The sequence below is a fragment of the Oryza glaberrima genome, chromosome 5 (genome assembly GCF_000147395.1).
Source record: "Oryza glaberrima chromosome 5, OglaRS2, whole genome shotgun sequence".
Lineage (NCBI taxonomy): Eukaryota > Viridiplantae > Streptophyta > Magnoliopsida > Poales > Poaceae > Oryza > Oryza glaberrima.
This window is the reverse complement of record NC_068330.1, coordinates 21,517,263-21,533,388: the sequence shown is the minus strand read 5'-3', so window position 1 is coordinate 21,533,388 and position 16,126 is coordinate 21,517,263. Positions and strand designations below refer to the sequence as shown.

The window sequence follows — 16,126 nt, the reverse complement described above, 5'->3', positions numbered from 1 at the left end:
TGAGCTCCTTACGGTGATCTTGAAAACCTGTCGGGGGATCATCATCATCATCCTTCTTTTTCGACGTACTTTGTTCTCCGTCAGGGGTCTTCCGTGCATTCTTGGCATATTGCTCTGCAAACTACTTGTAGACGAAGCAATCCTTAGCTGCGTGGTTGGAGTTGGGATGATGCGGACATTGGGAGTTCATGATCTTGTCAAAAGTGTTGACGCGCGAACGTTGTCGGGAGGAGTGTGTAGTAGTCACGACGAGTTCATCGGGCTTACGCTTGCGGTCCTTGTGATTGTTACTTCCACCCCCTCCCATAGTCGGCACATCTTTCTTTGGCTTCCAAGTAGGACTCGACTGCTTGGATGCGATAATGGCGTCTTCGGCTTTGGCATACTCGTTGGCTTTTTCGAACATCTGTTTGACTGTCTTGGGAGGCTTGCGCCCGAACTTGCCGACTAGATCTTCGTGGCGAATTCCTTTAGTGAAAGCGGCGATGATGACGTCGTCGGTAATGTCGGAGATCTTGTTGCGCTGTTCAGAGAAGCGTCGGATGTAATCTCGAAGGGATTCTCCAGACTTCTGAATGACGTTGTAGTGATCAAACTGTGTGCCGGGGCGTTCAAAGGTGCCCTGGAAGTTGGCGATGAAGTGGTCACGAAGTTCTGCCCATGATCCAATCGTGCCACGGGGTAATCCATGGAGCCAGGACCGGGCAGAATCCGCTAGGGCCACAGGTAAGTAGTTTGCCATGGCCTTACTGTCTCCTCCTGCTACGCGGATTGCGAGACCGTAGACGGTAAGCCAAGACTCCGGATTAGTGGTGCGTCATACTTCTCGATTCCAGTCGGCTTGAAGCCGGCTGGCCAATCCACTCGACGCAGGTCATTAGTAAAGGCAGCTACTCCATCCACGTCATCGTCGTAGCGATCTGGTGAATGGCGGTGACCTCGTGCTGCACGGCGCTGGTTGATCATATCGCGAAGATCGACAGGGCGCTGGCGAGGTGGGGAGCGAGGCCGTTCAACTTGGCGCTCCCTGTGTCGCTTAGGAGGCAAGTGAACAGATCGCTCGTCGTGGCCCCTGCTCCTGCGATTGGATCCTGTGCCGGCGATGCTGAGGCTTGGCTGGTGATAATCATGAGATCGGAGATGGGGAGCCCGGCTGCCAGTCGGCGTACAGACACTTCCGGAGTTAACCGAGACCGAAGCGGCGATCATGGTCTTGGTCTGGTTCAAGATGTTGATGATGTGATCAGCGTGATTGAGTGCGTCTTCCTTGAGGAGGGTGTCGAGAAGGGTGATCGCAGCGACAACGTTCTGTTGAGGGGTGCGGAAGACCGCTGTCCCCTCGACGTCTTGCTACCCGATGAGATCTCGCGCTCGTCACCCTGCGTCCAAGGCTCGTTGTCGTCGGTCCTTGGCCTCCTTTGTAACCCGTTCGCGTTCTTGTTGCTCTCGCCGCAGCCGTTCTTGCTCTTGTGCTTGGCGCTCCTCTTCCAGTCGGCGTCGCTCGGCTTCCTGCTGTACGCGTCGTGCCTCTATTTCTCGGGCTTGGCGTTGTTCTTCTGTCTCGTTGTCGGCCATGAAGACGCCGAAGTAGAGAGGGGTGTAATTGTCTTCAAAGTTTTCGTCGAAGTCGTCGAGGTCGCGGTTGTCGTAGCGGTAGCCGAATTCGTCGTACTCCACGATCTCTGTTGGTCGTGAGTCAACGCCGGGGGAGCTGAAGTAGCCTTCCAGTTGATCCGTCGAAATCCTGCCGAGTGGCTGGAGTATGACGCCGACTTCCCTGGAGCTAGGCATGATCGGTGTTGAAGCCGACTTCCGCCTAGGCCTACGGGGAGAAGACGCCCTTGTAGTGAAGACGGCAGCCAAATCGTCGGGGAGTTTTATCAGGATTGGCGGGTAGGCCCCATCATCTTGATCTGGTGGTGTTGGAATAGATGGGATTTCGTCCAAGTGGTTTGAAGCCGACTCGATCGAGATAAGCTTGGAGTAGATCTTGGCCGAGTTCGGAATACCGAACGGGGCTGAGACCTGGTCCTTCCCTGACTGGATTGAATCCGAGTCAAGGAGAGAGATCCTGCCGAAGTCGTTGGTGATGAAGTCGAGGCTGCCGAACCGAAACGCCTGCCCGGGAGGGAAGACGAGGTCGTCGATGCCGGAGACGGAACCCATCGCACTAATCGGCGAAGAACTTGACGCTACCCCTACCTGGCGCGCCAACTGTCGAAACAAGATTTCGGCAATACTTAAAGGGGGTGGCTATCAAGCTAGAAAAGTGGATGGGTTTGAAGACAAGGAATTTTATACAGGTTCATGCCTTCTTATTCAAGAAGTAATACCCTACTCCTGTTCGGGGATGATTCCGCTGAGTATATATTGATCGTATGATCTGGGGAAGAAGAAGTGTCCCGAGAGGAACTCGGACCCCTCCTTATATAGGGGAAGGGGTCCGTATTATAAAATACAGTCCATATCCCTAACGGAATATATGATTACAGATGAAATACAATCATAACCGACTAAGATCCCGGGTATTTCCTTGATATACAAGTTTAGAAACTAACCCGAGTCCTCATAAAGATATTCACGTACCGAAAAAAAATGAAGCGACACACGTGAAATGAACCGTGTGTGTACAATTTAGTTACAACGAAATGATAAATCAAATTTAGAGCTGGTTTTGCGTAAGACCGTTCGCAATGTATACAGATCCAATGGCTGTTTTGAGGAAACCATACATTGCGATCTTTACATGCATGGAAACCTCCGGTCCGGTATACCGTATACGTATACGGTGTGTTTTCCACGAACCCAGTGCGAGGCGGCAAGCCAATGGCCATTAAATTGGGAAGTCAAGTTAATTAAGCCAGGGTAGTCGTGTACACCGACTCGCAATGCTTCGAAGCCCGGTACAAATAAAAGATGTAGCCGGTGTCCGACGCACAAATATTTTTCAACACGCTCGCAAGATCGTTTAGCCATCACGTACGCCCAGCAGTCTCTACGCACACCGGTACGTGAACCCAAATGGATTTCTCTACTCGTCGTCTCCGCGTTCTCCTGCTGGTCCTCGCCGTCGTCGTCGCGTCGGCCGTCCAGTACTCCGGCGCCGGCGCCCACGCGGCCAGAGTCCCCGCCGTTCTCCGGGAAGACGAGACGACGACGACGGCCACGGATGGCCTCGCCTGCAGGCATCGTCGTCGTGCCAGCGCCGTCGTCGTCACTGCAGCAGCCGCGCCGCCCCTCGTCCCCGTGCACGCCGCCGCCGGACACGGTGTGCCATCAACCAAAAGCTTCAACGAGGGCCCCGCACCTTCGACGACCGGCGGCGGCGACGACGGTCATGCCATCTTCGCCGCCGCCGCCGCCGGGCGTGTCAGCTCACGCCTCGGCGGCGGCGGCGGACGTGGCGGCGGCGGCGGCCGCGGCGGCGGTGGCTATGGTCGTGCGGGTGGTGGTGCCGGCTACGCCGCTGGTATGTACACAGGCGGCGGCACTGGCTCGGCGAAGGCTGACATCATAATCGATGTCCTCCTTGTCCTCACTTTGGTAGGAGGAATCATCACGATCGTGTGGAGTTTTTGCTTCATCTGTACTGATCAACAGGCGGACAGTGGTAGTACGGATCAAGATCCCAACCCTCCCCTGCCTAAACAATGAGGAGCTTCTTCGTCCTTCCCCCAACGCGTAATAGATTAGATCAGGGCTCGTTTTTAGATGGCCCAAAATTCTAGGCATATCCAGATGTGAAATACCTGTTTTTTAGCAATGTATTTTTTTTTCTATATAGCGGTATACATTTTATAACGCTAGTTAAATTGTTTCCATGATGAATGAGCACGTTTTTTCTTTGTTGATAGTTGGGCGCCCATGTTTACACAACATATCTTGTACAAAATATGGCTGCATTGAAAATTTATCAACTATATATTATATTATATATGCACTGACCCATCCCATTCGACTAAAACCAGGTATATACGTCTAGAATAGACTATATATTAAAAAATGAAAGTTATCTCGAGAGCGGAGAGGCGATACGGCATGCGGCGAAGTGTGACGTCTAGCGGAAGGGTGCGACGGCAAGAAGGGATAGTGGAGCAGATCTAGGGCACGGTGGATGGTATGATGGGGCTGCGGCGGCATAGAGCGTTGATGGAGAGCAGGGGCAATGAAATGCAAGGGAGGAGAAAAGAGATTGGTGCGGGGGCGCGGCGAAGTGTTGATGTAGAGGAAGAGAGACGTGATCTGAACTATTGGATTTGGTGATTTGACGGTCCATATTTTGCTCGTTTTGCATGAGTTAAGACTTAAGACCATCACTATGTTTTTTTTAAATAGCAAGGATAGATGAAAAGATGGATAAAAATAACTGGAATATTTTGTTTATGTTCTGTTCTAGGCCATCTTTTGATGATTTTCCCATTAAAAGAAATGTTGCCAGTGGAGTGTTGATAGCTGTTGCTTGTGAGCACTACTCCTTTCTTCCTTCCCTACCCTCTAGAAATGGCCAGTGTCAAATAGCTGTTGCTTGTGTTTTGAGACGAGTACAGGGTGTGTGTATAGGTATTATTAATCCTGAAAGTCGTAAGAGGATATGGTCCTATAGGCTATAACAAAAATCAACTTTTTCGAAAAATTTGGCAATAACAAAAATTTTATGTTGTTTACGCTTCCCTTTTGTCACAAAATTTGGCTATAGGCCATATGGTATAAACATTTGTTCTATTGCAGCTAATATGGTGTAAACATGATGTATTAACAGTAGTAGAACAAATGTTTGTACCATATTTACACGATTTATCAATTTTAAGTCATGTTCTCCACATAATTACATAATATTATAGTGCTTCTATCCCATTAGAATGGTTGAGTCAATTAAAGTAACAACATAGAAATGTGTCATCCGATTTATTTTTTTAGAAACAAAAGGAAAGTCTACATTGTTCACATCAGCATTTTTGTTAAAAAAAGGAGGGGGGGTGGGGGGAAGGTATGCATTTGTAAACTAGTGATTTTTGAACCACAATCTTTCATCTAAATAAATTGTTTTGTTCCTAATTAAGCACTAAAAAAATTAAAAGATCAGCCATAAAAAAAAGTAACCATCTAAACTACGTGGAGTTATTTACTCAAGGATTAATGCTCGTGATTATTAGTCTCCTGAACTACAGTAATGCATAAGTACGGAGCATCTGAATCCTTACAAGTGAGTTGATCACTGGAAAGTATTTTCATGACACCTAGGTGTATGCATGTAATTTAAATAGTTATATAAAAATTTTATAAAATTTAATAAGATAGACCATGATAATATAAGACACTATACAAACATGCAAGAGTCTAAATTCGATCAATATATAAAGAAACAAAAATAACAAATTTTATCTGTACTGTACGGGTACTATTCACCGTCTGATTTTATTATTTTGTTTCTCCAATTGTAGATCAAATTTAGTCATGCATGTTTGTGTATAGACTTGTATCATCACAAATGATGTTACTATTTTTTTTCAATTTTTTCTATAACTATTTGAGTTGCATGTAAATGATGGGTGCCATGGTACCTAGGTGTAGAAAATCCTTGTCGAACACTTAATATGATCGAGCTTGATCACTTATCAATCCTCTACAACAAAGATAGTTCAGATAGGATACCGAATTTTTCTATACTGGGTAATTTTAGCTTTATATACTTTCTTAAAATTTCTCTTGCTATGCTAGTTCAGAGAGGAAAGGAAAGCGTCCGTCGTTGGATCCTTCCTTGCAAATTAAATAACAGGAAACTTGCTTTCGGCTACGCACGGTATACAGATCTCGATGACAGTTTCTAAGGCATGCAGGGTCTTCACATAGAAACCTATGATCCACTGCTGCTATACGGTGCTTTCCACGAACTATACAGGAGTCGTACACTATGGAATGCAAGGTAGTACTGTACACGCCTATCCCTCGCAAATTCGCAACGCATCGTGATAGTACATCTTATCGAAGTCGGGCGGCGTCTACGTATGCATTCTTTTTTTTTTTTTGGAAACGAAATATACGTATGTATATGCATCCGCTATAAATACAAGTGATCTACCGGAGCCTCTCGCCGCCGGAGTCCCACAAATAATCTATAGCTTAGCTAGCTACGTACACCTGCATTGGTCCATGGCTTTCTCTACTCGCCATCGTCTCCACGTCCTCCTGCTGGTTCTCGCCGTCGTCGCGTTGGCCCTGCACTCCGGCCAGTCCGGCGCCCACGCGGCCCGAGTCCCCGCCGCTCTCCAAGAAGACGACACGACGACGACGACAGCGGCGCCCCTCGGCGTCGAGCACGCCGCGGGCGACGGACACGGTGTGCCATCAACCGAAATCTTCAACGTGGGCGACGCCGCGCCTTCGCCTTCGCCCTCGCCAGGCGACGGCGGTCATGCCATCTTCGGCGACGGCGCCGAACGTGCCAGTTTACGCGGTGGTGGCGGCCACGGCGGCGGTGGGCACAGCAGTGGCGGGCACAGCAGCGGTGGCGGCGACGGTCGTGCTGCGCGTGGAGGCGGCTACGTCGGCGGGGCCGGCGCCGGCGTTCCGCACCGCCGCTCCGGCAGTGGTTCGACGAAGCCAGCCATCATACCCGCCTTCGTATCGTTGCTAGGAGGAACCGCCATGGTTGTCTAGACGTGTTAAATATGTGATCCGAATTTTGGGTCCACAATATATTCGGATTAGTTTCTTACTAGAAGTCCTATTATGTGTCTTTCTTTTATCCCCTATATATAATCTTGTAAGCCGTACGGGAAGGGGTGACGTTCCCATTGTGATTCCCCTACGTTTGTAATCATCTCCTCTATGGTGATCATTGCCGGTCGGCGCCCGTGGTTTTTTCCCGTAAGTGTTTTCCACGTAAAAATTCGTGTCTCCGTTGTGCATTTATTTTCATAACAAGTGGTATCAGAGCATTGGAGATCGATCTACTGCAGTCCCGGCTACCGGCGATTTTTCCCGATCGAAGAAATCGATCTAATCGGTGGCACGCGTCGTCGTGTTCGTTCCGTCGAATCAATCTATTCTGCCCCCTACCTGTCGACTCCGAGTCGGCCTCGTCCCACGCCTGCGCGAGAAGAAAAGGCAGCACCGCACCAGCAGCCGCTCAGGCGTCGTGAGAGGAGTACTACAAGTAGCGCACACGTCACGAGGATTAAAACAATCAGCCGAGAGCTTGGCTGTTCTGTTCAGGCTTTTTTCCAAGGAGGAAATTGCTAAGCACACCAAAGCTTGTGTACCAGGAAATCTACATACTTCGCTTTGTGCACATAGGAAGTGCACCGAGGTTTCGCGTTTTTGCTAGTTTACCCTAATTTCTTACCAGCAAATTCAGGATTAATTCCCATGGTGAGTTTGAAGTATGATCTACCGCTCCTGGACCGAGACACAAGATTCTCACTTTCGCAAGTGAAGATGCGAGCCGTTCTTGCACAGCAAGACCTCGATGATGCGCTTTCTGGATTTGACAAGAGGACTCAGAATTGGTCCAACGATGAGAAGAAAAGGGATCGTAAGGCTATGTCATATATTCATCTTCATCTATCTAACAATATTTTGCAGGAGGTGCTTAAGGAGGAGACAGCCGCTGGGCTGTGGTTGAAGCTGGAACATGCATGACTAAGGATCTGACCAGTAAGATGCACCTGAAGCAAAAGTTATTTTTACACAAGTTGCAAGATGATGAGTCTGTAATGGACCATCTCTCCGCTTTCAAGGAAATTGTTGCTGACCTTGAGTCTATGGAGGTAAAGTATGATGAAGATGATTTAGGCCTTATTCTATTGTGTTCATTGCCTAGCTCATATGCAAACTTCAGGGATACTATACTTTATAGCCGTGATACTCTAACTTTGAAAGAAGTTTATGATGCTTTTCATACCAAAGAAAAGATGAAAAAGATGGTAAACTCTGAAGGTTCAAATTCACAAGCAGAAGGCTTGGTTGTTCGGGGCAGGCAACAGGAGAAGAACACAAAGAACCAATCAAGAGATAAAAGCTCAAGTAGCTACCGTGGGAGATCAAAGTCCAGAGGCAGGTATAAGTCATGCAAATACTGCAAGAGAGATGGACATGATATCTCTGAGTGTTGGAAGCTACAGGACAAAGACAAGAGAACCGGAAAGTATATACCAAAAGGTAAGAAAGAAGAGGAAGGTAAAGCCGCAGTTGTTACTGCTGAGAAGTCTGATGCAGAATTGCTTGTTGCTTATGCTGGTTGTGCACAAACTAGTGACCAGTGAATTCTTGATACTGCATGCACCTATCACATGTGCCCAAATAGGGATTGGTTTGCCACCTATGAAGCTTTGCAAGGTGGTACTGTTTTGATGGGTGATGATACACCATGCGAGGTTGCAGGTATTGGAACAGTTCAGATCAAGATGTTTGATGGCTGTATCAGAACATTGTCAGATGTGCGGCATATTCGAAATTTGAAGAGAAGTCTCATCTCTTTATGTACTCTTGATCGCAAAGGGTACAAATATTTCGGTGGAGACGGAATTTTGAAGGTAACTAAAGGCTCTCTTGTTGTGATGAAAGCTGATATTAAATCTACCAACCTGTACCATCTGCGAGGTACAACTATATTAGGTAATGTTGCAGCAGTTTTTGATTCATTATCTAATTCCGATGCTACTAATCTTTGGCATATGCGTCTTTGGCATATGAGTGAAATTGGTTTGGCAGAATTGAGCAAGCGAGGATTGCTAGATGGACAAAGCATCGGGAAGCTCAAATTTTGTGAGCATTGCATATTTGGCAAGCATAAGAGGGTGAAGTTCAACACATCTACACATACTACTGAAGGTATTCTTGATTATGTGCATTCTGATTTATGGGGGCCTGCTCATAAGACATCTTTTGGAGGTGCTCGTTACATGATGACTACCGTTGATGATTATTCGCGAAAAGTTTGGCCTTATTTTTTGAAGCACAAATATCAAGCTTTTGATATGTTTAAAGAGTGGAAAACTATGGTTGAAAGACAAACTGAAAGAAAGGTGAAAATCCTTCGTACTAACAATGGGATGGAGTTCTGTTCTAAGATATTTAAATCATATTGCAAGTCTGAAGGCATTGTGCGTCACTACACCGCTCCTCACACACCTCAACAAAACGGCGTAGCTGAGCGTATGAACAGGACAATTATATCAAAGGCCCGTTGTATGTTGTCTAATGCAGGTTTGCCTAAACAGTTTTGGGCGGAAGCTGTTTCCACTGCTTGTTATCTTATCAATCGATCACCCGGTTATGCCATTGATAAGAAGACTCCAATTGAGGTATGGTCTGGTTCCCCAGCAAATTATTCAGACTTAAGAGTATTTGGTTGTACTGCTTATGCTCATGTTGATAATGGTAAATTGGAGCCTAGAGCTATTAAGTGCATTTTTCTTGGTTATCCGTCTGGTGTGAAAGGCCATAAGTTATGGTGTCCTGAAACCAAAAAGGTTGTGATTAGTAGAAATGTTGTCTTCCATGAATCAGTTATATTACATGACAAACCTTCTACTAATGTTCCTGTTGAGAGTCAGGAGAAAGCAAGTGTGCAGGTGGAGCACTTGATCAGTTCAGGGCATGCACCAGAAAAAGAAGATGTTGCTATTAACCAAGATGCACCTGTTATTGAAGATTCAGATTCTTCTATTGTTCATCAGTCTCCAAAACGTTCTATTGCAAAAGATAAGCCCAAAAGAAATATTAAACCTCCTCGAAGATATATTGAAGAAGCGAAGATAGTTGCTTATGCTTTGAGTGTGGCAGAAGAAATTGAAGGTAATGCTGAACCTTCTACATATTCTGAGGCTATTGTTTCTGATGATTGCAATAGATGGATAACTGCTATGCATGATGAGATGGAGTCACTTGAAAAGAATCATACTTGGGAATTGGTGAAGTTGCCAAAGGAGAAGAAACCTATCCGTTGCAAGTGGATCTTCAAAAGAAAGGAAGATATGTCTCCAAGTGATGAGGCAAGGTACAAAGCAAGGTTAGTTGCTAAAGGTTATAGCCAGATTCCAGGTATTGATTTCAATGATGTCTTTTCCCCTGTTGTGAAGCATAGTTCAATTCGCACTTTACTCGGTATTGTTGCAATGCATGATTATGAACTAGAGCAAATGAATGTTAAGACTGCATTTTTACATGGGGAGTTAGAAAAGGACATTTATATGGAGCAACCTGAAGGTTTTGTTGTTCCTGGAAAAGAGAACCTAGTCTGTAGGTTGAAGAAATCTCTTTATGGGTTGAAGCAGTCACCTAGACAGTGGTATAAGAGATTTGACTCTTTCATGCTTTCTCAGAAGTTTAGAAGATCCAATTATGATAGCTGTGTTTATCTTAAAGTTGTTGATGGTTCAACTATATATTTGCTTCTTTATATCGATGATATGTTGATTGCTGCAAAAGATAAATCAGAGAGAAAAGTTAAAGGCACAATTGAGTAGTGAATTTAAGATGAAGGATTTGGGTGCAGCGAAGAAAATTCTCGGTATGGAAATTACTAGAGAAAGACATTCTGGCAAGTTATATCTTAGTCAGAAAGGTTATATTGAAAAAGTTCTTCGTCGTTTCAATATGCATGATGCAAAACCAGTGAGTACTCCTTTAGCTACACATTTCAGATTATCTTCAGATTTATGTCCACAGTCAGATTATGATATTGAGTACATGTCTAGAGTTCCTTATTCAAGTGCAGTTGGTTCACTTATGTATGCCATGGTATGTTGTCGTCCTGACTTATTACATGCATTGTGTGTTGTCAGTAGATACATGGCTAATCCTGGCAAAGAGCATTAGAAAGCTGTTCAATGGATTTTCAGATACCTACGTGGTACATCTAGTGCTTGTTTGCAGTTTGGGAGATCTAGAGATGGACTTGTTGGTTATGTGGATTCAGATTTTGCTAAAGATTTGGATAGGAGAAGATCGCTCACAAGTTATGTTTTCACTATTGGAGGATGTGCTGTTAGTTGGAAGGCAAGTTTGCAAGCAACTGTTGCCTTATCTACTACTGAAGCAGAGTATATGGCTATTTCTGAAGCTTGTAAAGAAGCTATTTGGCTTAGAGGTTTGTACACTGAGCTTTGTGGAGTTACGTCTTGCATTAATATATTTTGTGATAGTCAAAGTGCAATATGCCTTACAAAGGATCAGATGTTCCATGAGAGAACAAAGCACATTGATGTGAGATATCACTTTATTCGAGGTGTGATTGCTGAAGGTGATGTCAAGGTATGCAAGATAAGTACTCATGATAACCCAGCTGATATGATGACAAAGAGTCACGCCCGGAATTTCTATCCAAAATTCCAAACGCTTACATGTGCGCGAACCCTCGTCCAGGAATCAGCCGAGGCACACAATAACAAATTGATAATAGAGTACAATTATTACTCTAATTAATAAGCGAATAAAATGTCATTACAGAGATAGATAGTTCCTCTCAATCAATAAAGATCTAAGCAGCGGAAAATAAGATAAACGGCGCAGACGATTCCACTCCACAGGCAGCTTGACCAGGGCTACACCTAATCCTCCACACCATCAGCATCACTGTAGAACTCCTCCTCTGATGAATGATTGCAAGGTGAGTATATGACATACTCAGCAAGCCACGCAGCAAATATGCAAGTGCACAGGATAACAAAGGATGGCATAATAGGGTTTCATTTGCATAAACAGCATTTAATAAACATTTCAGAATTTAGTAAAACAGTTGAGTAATAATTAAACAATATTAATCCAACGCTATACAACATACCCTGTTGCATAGGCCCAACCATTCTGAACAACCAATCCCGGCTGCACAGTTCTATCTCCAAACCAGGAATATTCCATTCCAAACCAGGAGCTAATCAAATTATTACCAGTCATAGTATCTTTTATTATGATGAGAGGTGTGAGATTAATCACGAAAGACATTGTTTGACCCGCCCATAACCGCGGGCACGGCTATTCAAATAGTTTTACTCTGACCAGAGGTGTACCACTGTACCCACAAGACACAGCCCCACGACATGTCACCATGCGCCTTGATACCACCACGGTATCTCAGAAAGGAGCTGTGACAGTACCCCTCGCACAACACAATCCACCACAGCGCACCGTTCCTGGATCATAATCACCCCCTTATAAACAAGGCATGGACTCCCCAGCGACCCCCGTGGGCTTATCTCCGCCACTTCTCGGTCTGGTGCCCCGCAATGAACTATGCTATACAAAAGGTAAAGCCGTTGCCCACGCTGGCTTGTGGTTGGCACGGTTAATGTTTCACAACCGAAACTCGTGAACCGGTCCTTAATTGTCATGAGCACGACCATCAAAACCATGTGCTCACAACCCACCATTAACAGGTTTTAGTTGGCAAATTAATTAATTAACCAATCATGATTAACCATCATGAGTTATCATTAAGCCATCATTAAATAATAGTGAGTCATAAGTTATCCCAATAGTGTGCTAATGTTTCTAAGCATGGCTAAGCGATCACATCTAATATCTAGCTGAACCAATATATAAAGCTCAACTAGTCAATTTATAATAACCCAAGGTATCAAGGAATAAAATAATCAAGAACAAAAGGGCTATAACAAACAATAGGTTAATTCCACCCAATGACATTCGAAAATAAATGCAATAGTTGAATAGAAACAATAGCTTTAAACGGGATCAACATGTTCAAAGGGTTATTTGGGATCTGTGTGACTTGCCTTGCTGGCCTTGGAACTCTTCAAATTCTTCTCCTGCGAAAACGGACTCTCCGGAAACGTCGGAATCTAAATAGAAAAGATCTAATTTTAAATAATAAATTCCAATATAAAATGGGGCTAGATAAAATTTTATTAAATACTTTGCTTAATTCTATAATTCCTAGATTTTTCTGGGATTTATTTGAGCTAAGGAAGTATTTTTAATAAATGGAATTGCATTTCATGAATAATTTAAATTGGAAAAAGTTTTAAAAAGTCTCTTTTGGCTTTGGGCCGAAAGTCGGCCCAAACCCTCTCTCTCTCTCCCCGGCCCAAGTCGGCCCAGTCCGCAGCGCCGCTCGCGCGCGCGTCCGCTCGCTGACAGGTGGGGCCCGCCTGTCAGGGTCGTCGTCTTCCTCGCGCCGCCGCCGCCCGAAACCCTAGCGCCGCGCCGCCGCCGTCTCTTTCCAAATCCGGCCGATCCTTTCCGTTTCCGATGAAATCGATAGAGGGGAAATGATCTTCTCGATCTCCTCTATCTTTTCTCTTTTGGAATCATCGTCTAATCGCTTTGGAAATCAGTGGATTCGAACTCGAATCGGATCGGTCTCTCTCCTCCGAACCCTAGACTTTCCTTCTCGTCGCCGGCCGCCGTGGGCCTTCGCCGCCGTGTTCTTGCCCCTATAAAAGGATCCCCGGTGTCTCCGCTACCCGTCGCCACCCTCGTCTTCGCCTCTCGTCGTCCGTAGAGCCCTAGCGCCGTGAGTCCTCGCGCCGCCGTCGTCGCCGCCGCTCCAGCCGTGCGCCGCCGTCGCTCCAGTCGTCGCCGTCGCTCGGGAAGGCCGCCGTCGTGGTCGCCGTCGCGTCGCCGTCCTCGTCCGCCCCTCCGCCGTCGCTGTCGACCGCCGGAACATCGTCGCCGTCGTCAAGCCGAAGGTTGCCGCCGCTTCTTCCTCGTCGCCGACGTCGTCCGGTCATCGTCCGCCGTTGCTTTGGTCGCCGGTGAGTTCGCCGTGCCGTCCGCTACCCGTAGGTGCTCTCCGTTCGCGCCGCCACGCCGTCGTTCGCCGGCGAGCTCGCGCGGTTCGGTCGCCGCCGGTGGTGACGTCATCGCCGACGTCATCGATGCCGTCCGCTGTGGTCCGGCCGTGGACCGGTCGATCTCGGCCGTTCGTTTTGGATGAATCGATCTCGGCCGTCCGTTCTCGTGAACCGTCGCCGTGCACCCGGTCCACCGCAAACCCTAGCCGCTGACGCAATAAATCCTCTTTTCCTTTTCAAAAATAATTCATTATTGCGTCATAATTCAATTAAAATCCATATAAGTGTTTTAATCCGTTTTAATCTTTAAAAATTCATAACTAATTCATCTTAGCTCGGATTTAGTTGGTTCAAGTCTCTAAATTTTTCTAAAATTGAGATCTACATGTTAAAAATATCCACATGTACTGTTCATGCTTGTTTATGTGCTGTTTTGGTGTTTTGCTCCTTTCTGTTTAGATTCCGACGTTTCCGGAGAGTCCGTTTTCGCAGGAGAAGAATTTGAAGAGTTCCAAGGCCAGCAAGGCAAGTCACACAGATCCCAAATAACCCTTTGAACATGTTGATCCCGTTTAAAGCTATTGTTTCTATTCAACTATTGCATTTATTTTCGAATGTCATTGGGTGGAATTAACCTATTGTTTGTTATAGCCCTTTTGTTCTTGATTATTTTATTCCTTGATACCTTGAGTTATTATAAATTGACTAGTTGAGCTTTATATATTGGTTCAGCTAGATATTAGATGTGATCGCTTAGCCATGCTTAGAAACATTAGCACACTATTGGGATAACTTATGACTCACTATTATTTAATGATGGCTTAATGATAACTCATGATGGTTAATCATGATTGGTTAATTAATTAATTTGCCAACTAAAACCTGTTAATGGTGGGTTGTGAGCACATGGTTTTGATGGTCGTGCTCATGACAATTAAGGACCGGTTCACGAGTTTCGGTTGTGAAACATTAACCGTGCCAACCACAAGCCAGCGTGGGCAACGGCTTTACCTTTTGTATAGCATAGTTCATTGCGGGGCACCAGACCGAGAAGTGGCGGAGATAAGCCCACGGGGGTCGCTGGGGAGTCCATGCCTTGTTTATAAGGGGGTGATTATGATCCAGGAACGGTGCGCTGTGGTGGATTGTGTTGTGCGAGGGGTACTGTCACAGCTCCTTTCTGAGATACCGTGGTGGTATCAAGGCGCATGGTGACATGTCGTGGGGCTGTGTCTTGTGGGTACAGTGGTACACCTCTGGTCAGAGTAAAACTATTTGAATAGCCGTGCCCGCGGTTATGGGCGGGTCAAACAATGTCTTTCGTGATTAGTCTCACACCTCTCATCATAATAAAAGATACTATGACTGGTAATAATTTGATTAGCTCCTGGTTTGGAATGGAATATTCCTGGTTTGGAGATAGAACTGTGCAGCCGGGATTGGTTGTTCAGAATGGTTGGGCCTATGCAACAGGGTATGTTGTATAGCGTTGGATTAATATTGTTTAATTATTACTCAACTGTTTTACTAAATTCTGAAATGTTTATTAAATGCTGTTTATGCAAATGAAACCCTATTATGCCATCCTTTGTTATCCTGTGCACTTGCATATTTGCTGCGTGGCTTGCTGAGTATGTCATATACTCACCTTGCAATCATTCATCAGAGGAGGAGTTCTACAGTGATGCTGATGGTGTGGAGGATTAGGTGTAGCCCTGGTCAAGCTGCCTGTGGAGTGGAATCGTCTGCGCCGTTTATCTTATTTTCCGCTGCTTAGATCTTTATTGATTGAGAGGAACTATCTACCTCTGTAATGACATTTTATTCGCTTATTAATTAGAGTAATAATTGTACTCTATTATCAATTTGTTATTGTGTGCCTCGGCTGATTCCTGGACGAGGGTTCGCGCACATGTAAGCGTTTGGAATTTTGGATAGAAATTCCGGGCGTGACAGCTGCGGACTGGGCCGACTTGGGCCGGGGAGAGAGAGAGAGGGTTTGGGCCGACTTTCGGCCCAAAGCCAAAAGAGACTTTTTAAAACTTTTTCCAATTTAAATTATTCATGAAATGCAATTCCATTTATTAAAAATACTTCCTTAGCTCAAATAAATCCCAGAAAAATCTAGGAATTATAGAATTAAGCAAAGTATTTAATAAAATTTTATCTAGCCCCATTTTATATTGGAATTTATTATTTAAAATTAGATCTTCTCTTCTAGGCTTTTAAAATCAATTCTAATAATTCCAATTAAACAACAATTTATATATTTGAAATTTTTAGGGTGTGACACAAAGCCAGTTCCTGCTACTAAATTTGAGCTTTGCTCAAGCTTGGTTGGTGTTACAGTATAGTCCTAGAGACTATTTGGC

The 16,126-nt window shown here is 45.3% G+C and overlaps 1 protein-coding gene across 1 annotated transcript; it reads left to right on the top strand.

Moving 5' to 3' along the window:
- Nucleotides 1–6,150: 6,150 nt before the first annotated feature.
- LOC127774266 (uncharacterized) lies at nucleotides 6,151–6,657 on the top strand. Its single transcript, XM_052300512.1, has one exon. The coding sequence runs from the start codon at nucleotides 6,151–6,153 to the stop codon at nucleotides 6,655–6,657; it is 507 nt and encodes a 168-aa protein (XP_052156472.1).
- Nucleotides 6,658–16,126: the final 9,469 nt, after the last annotated feature.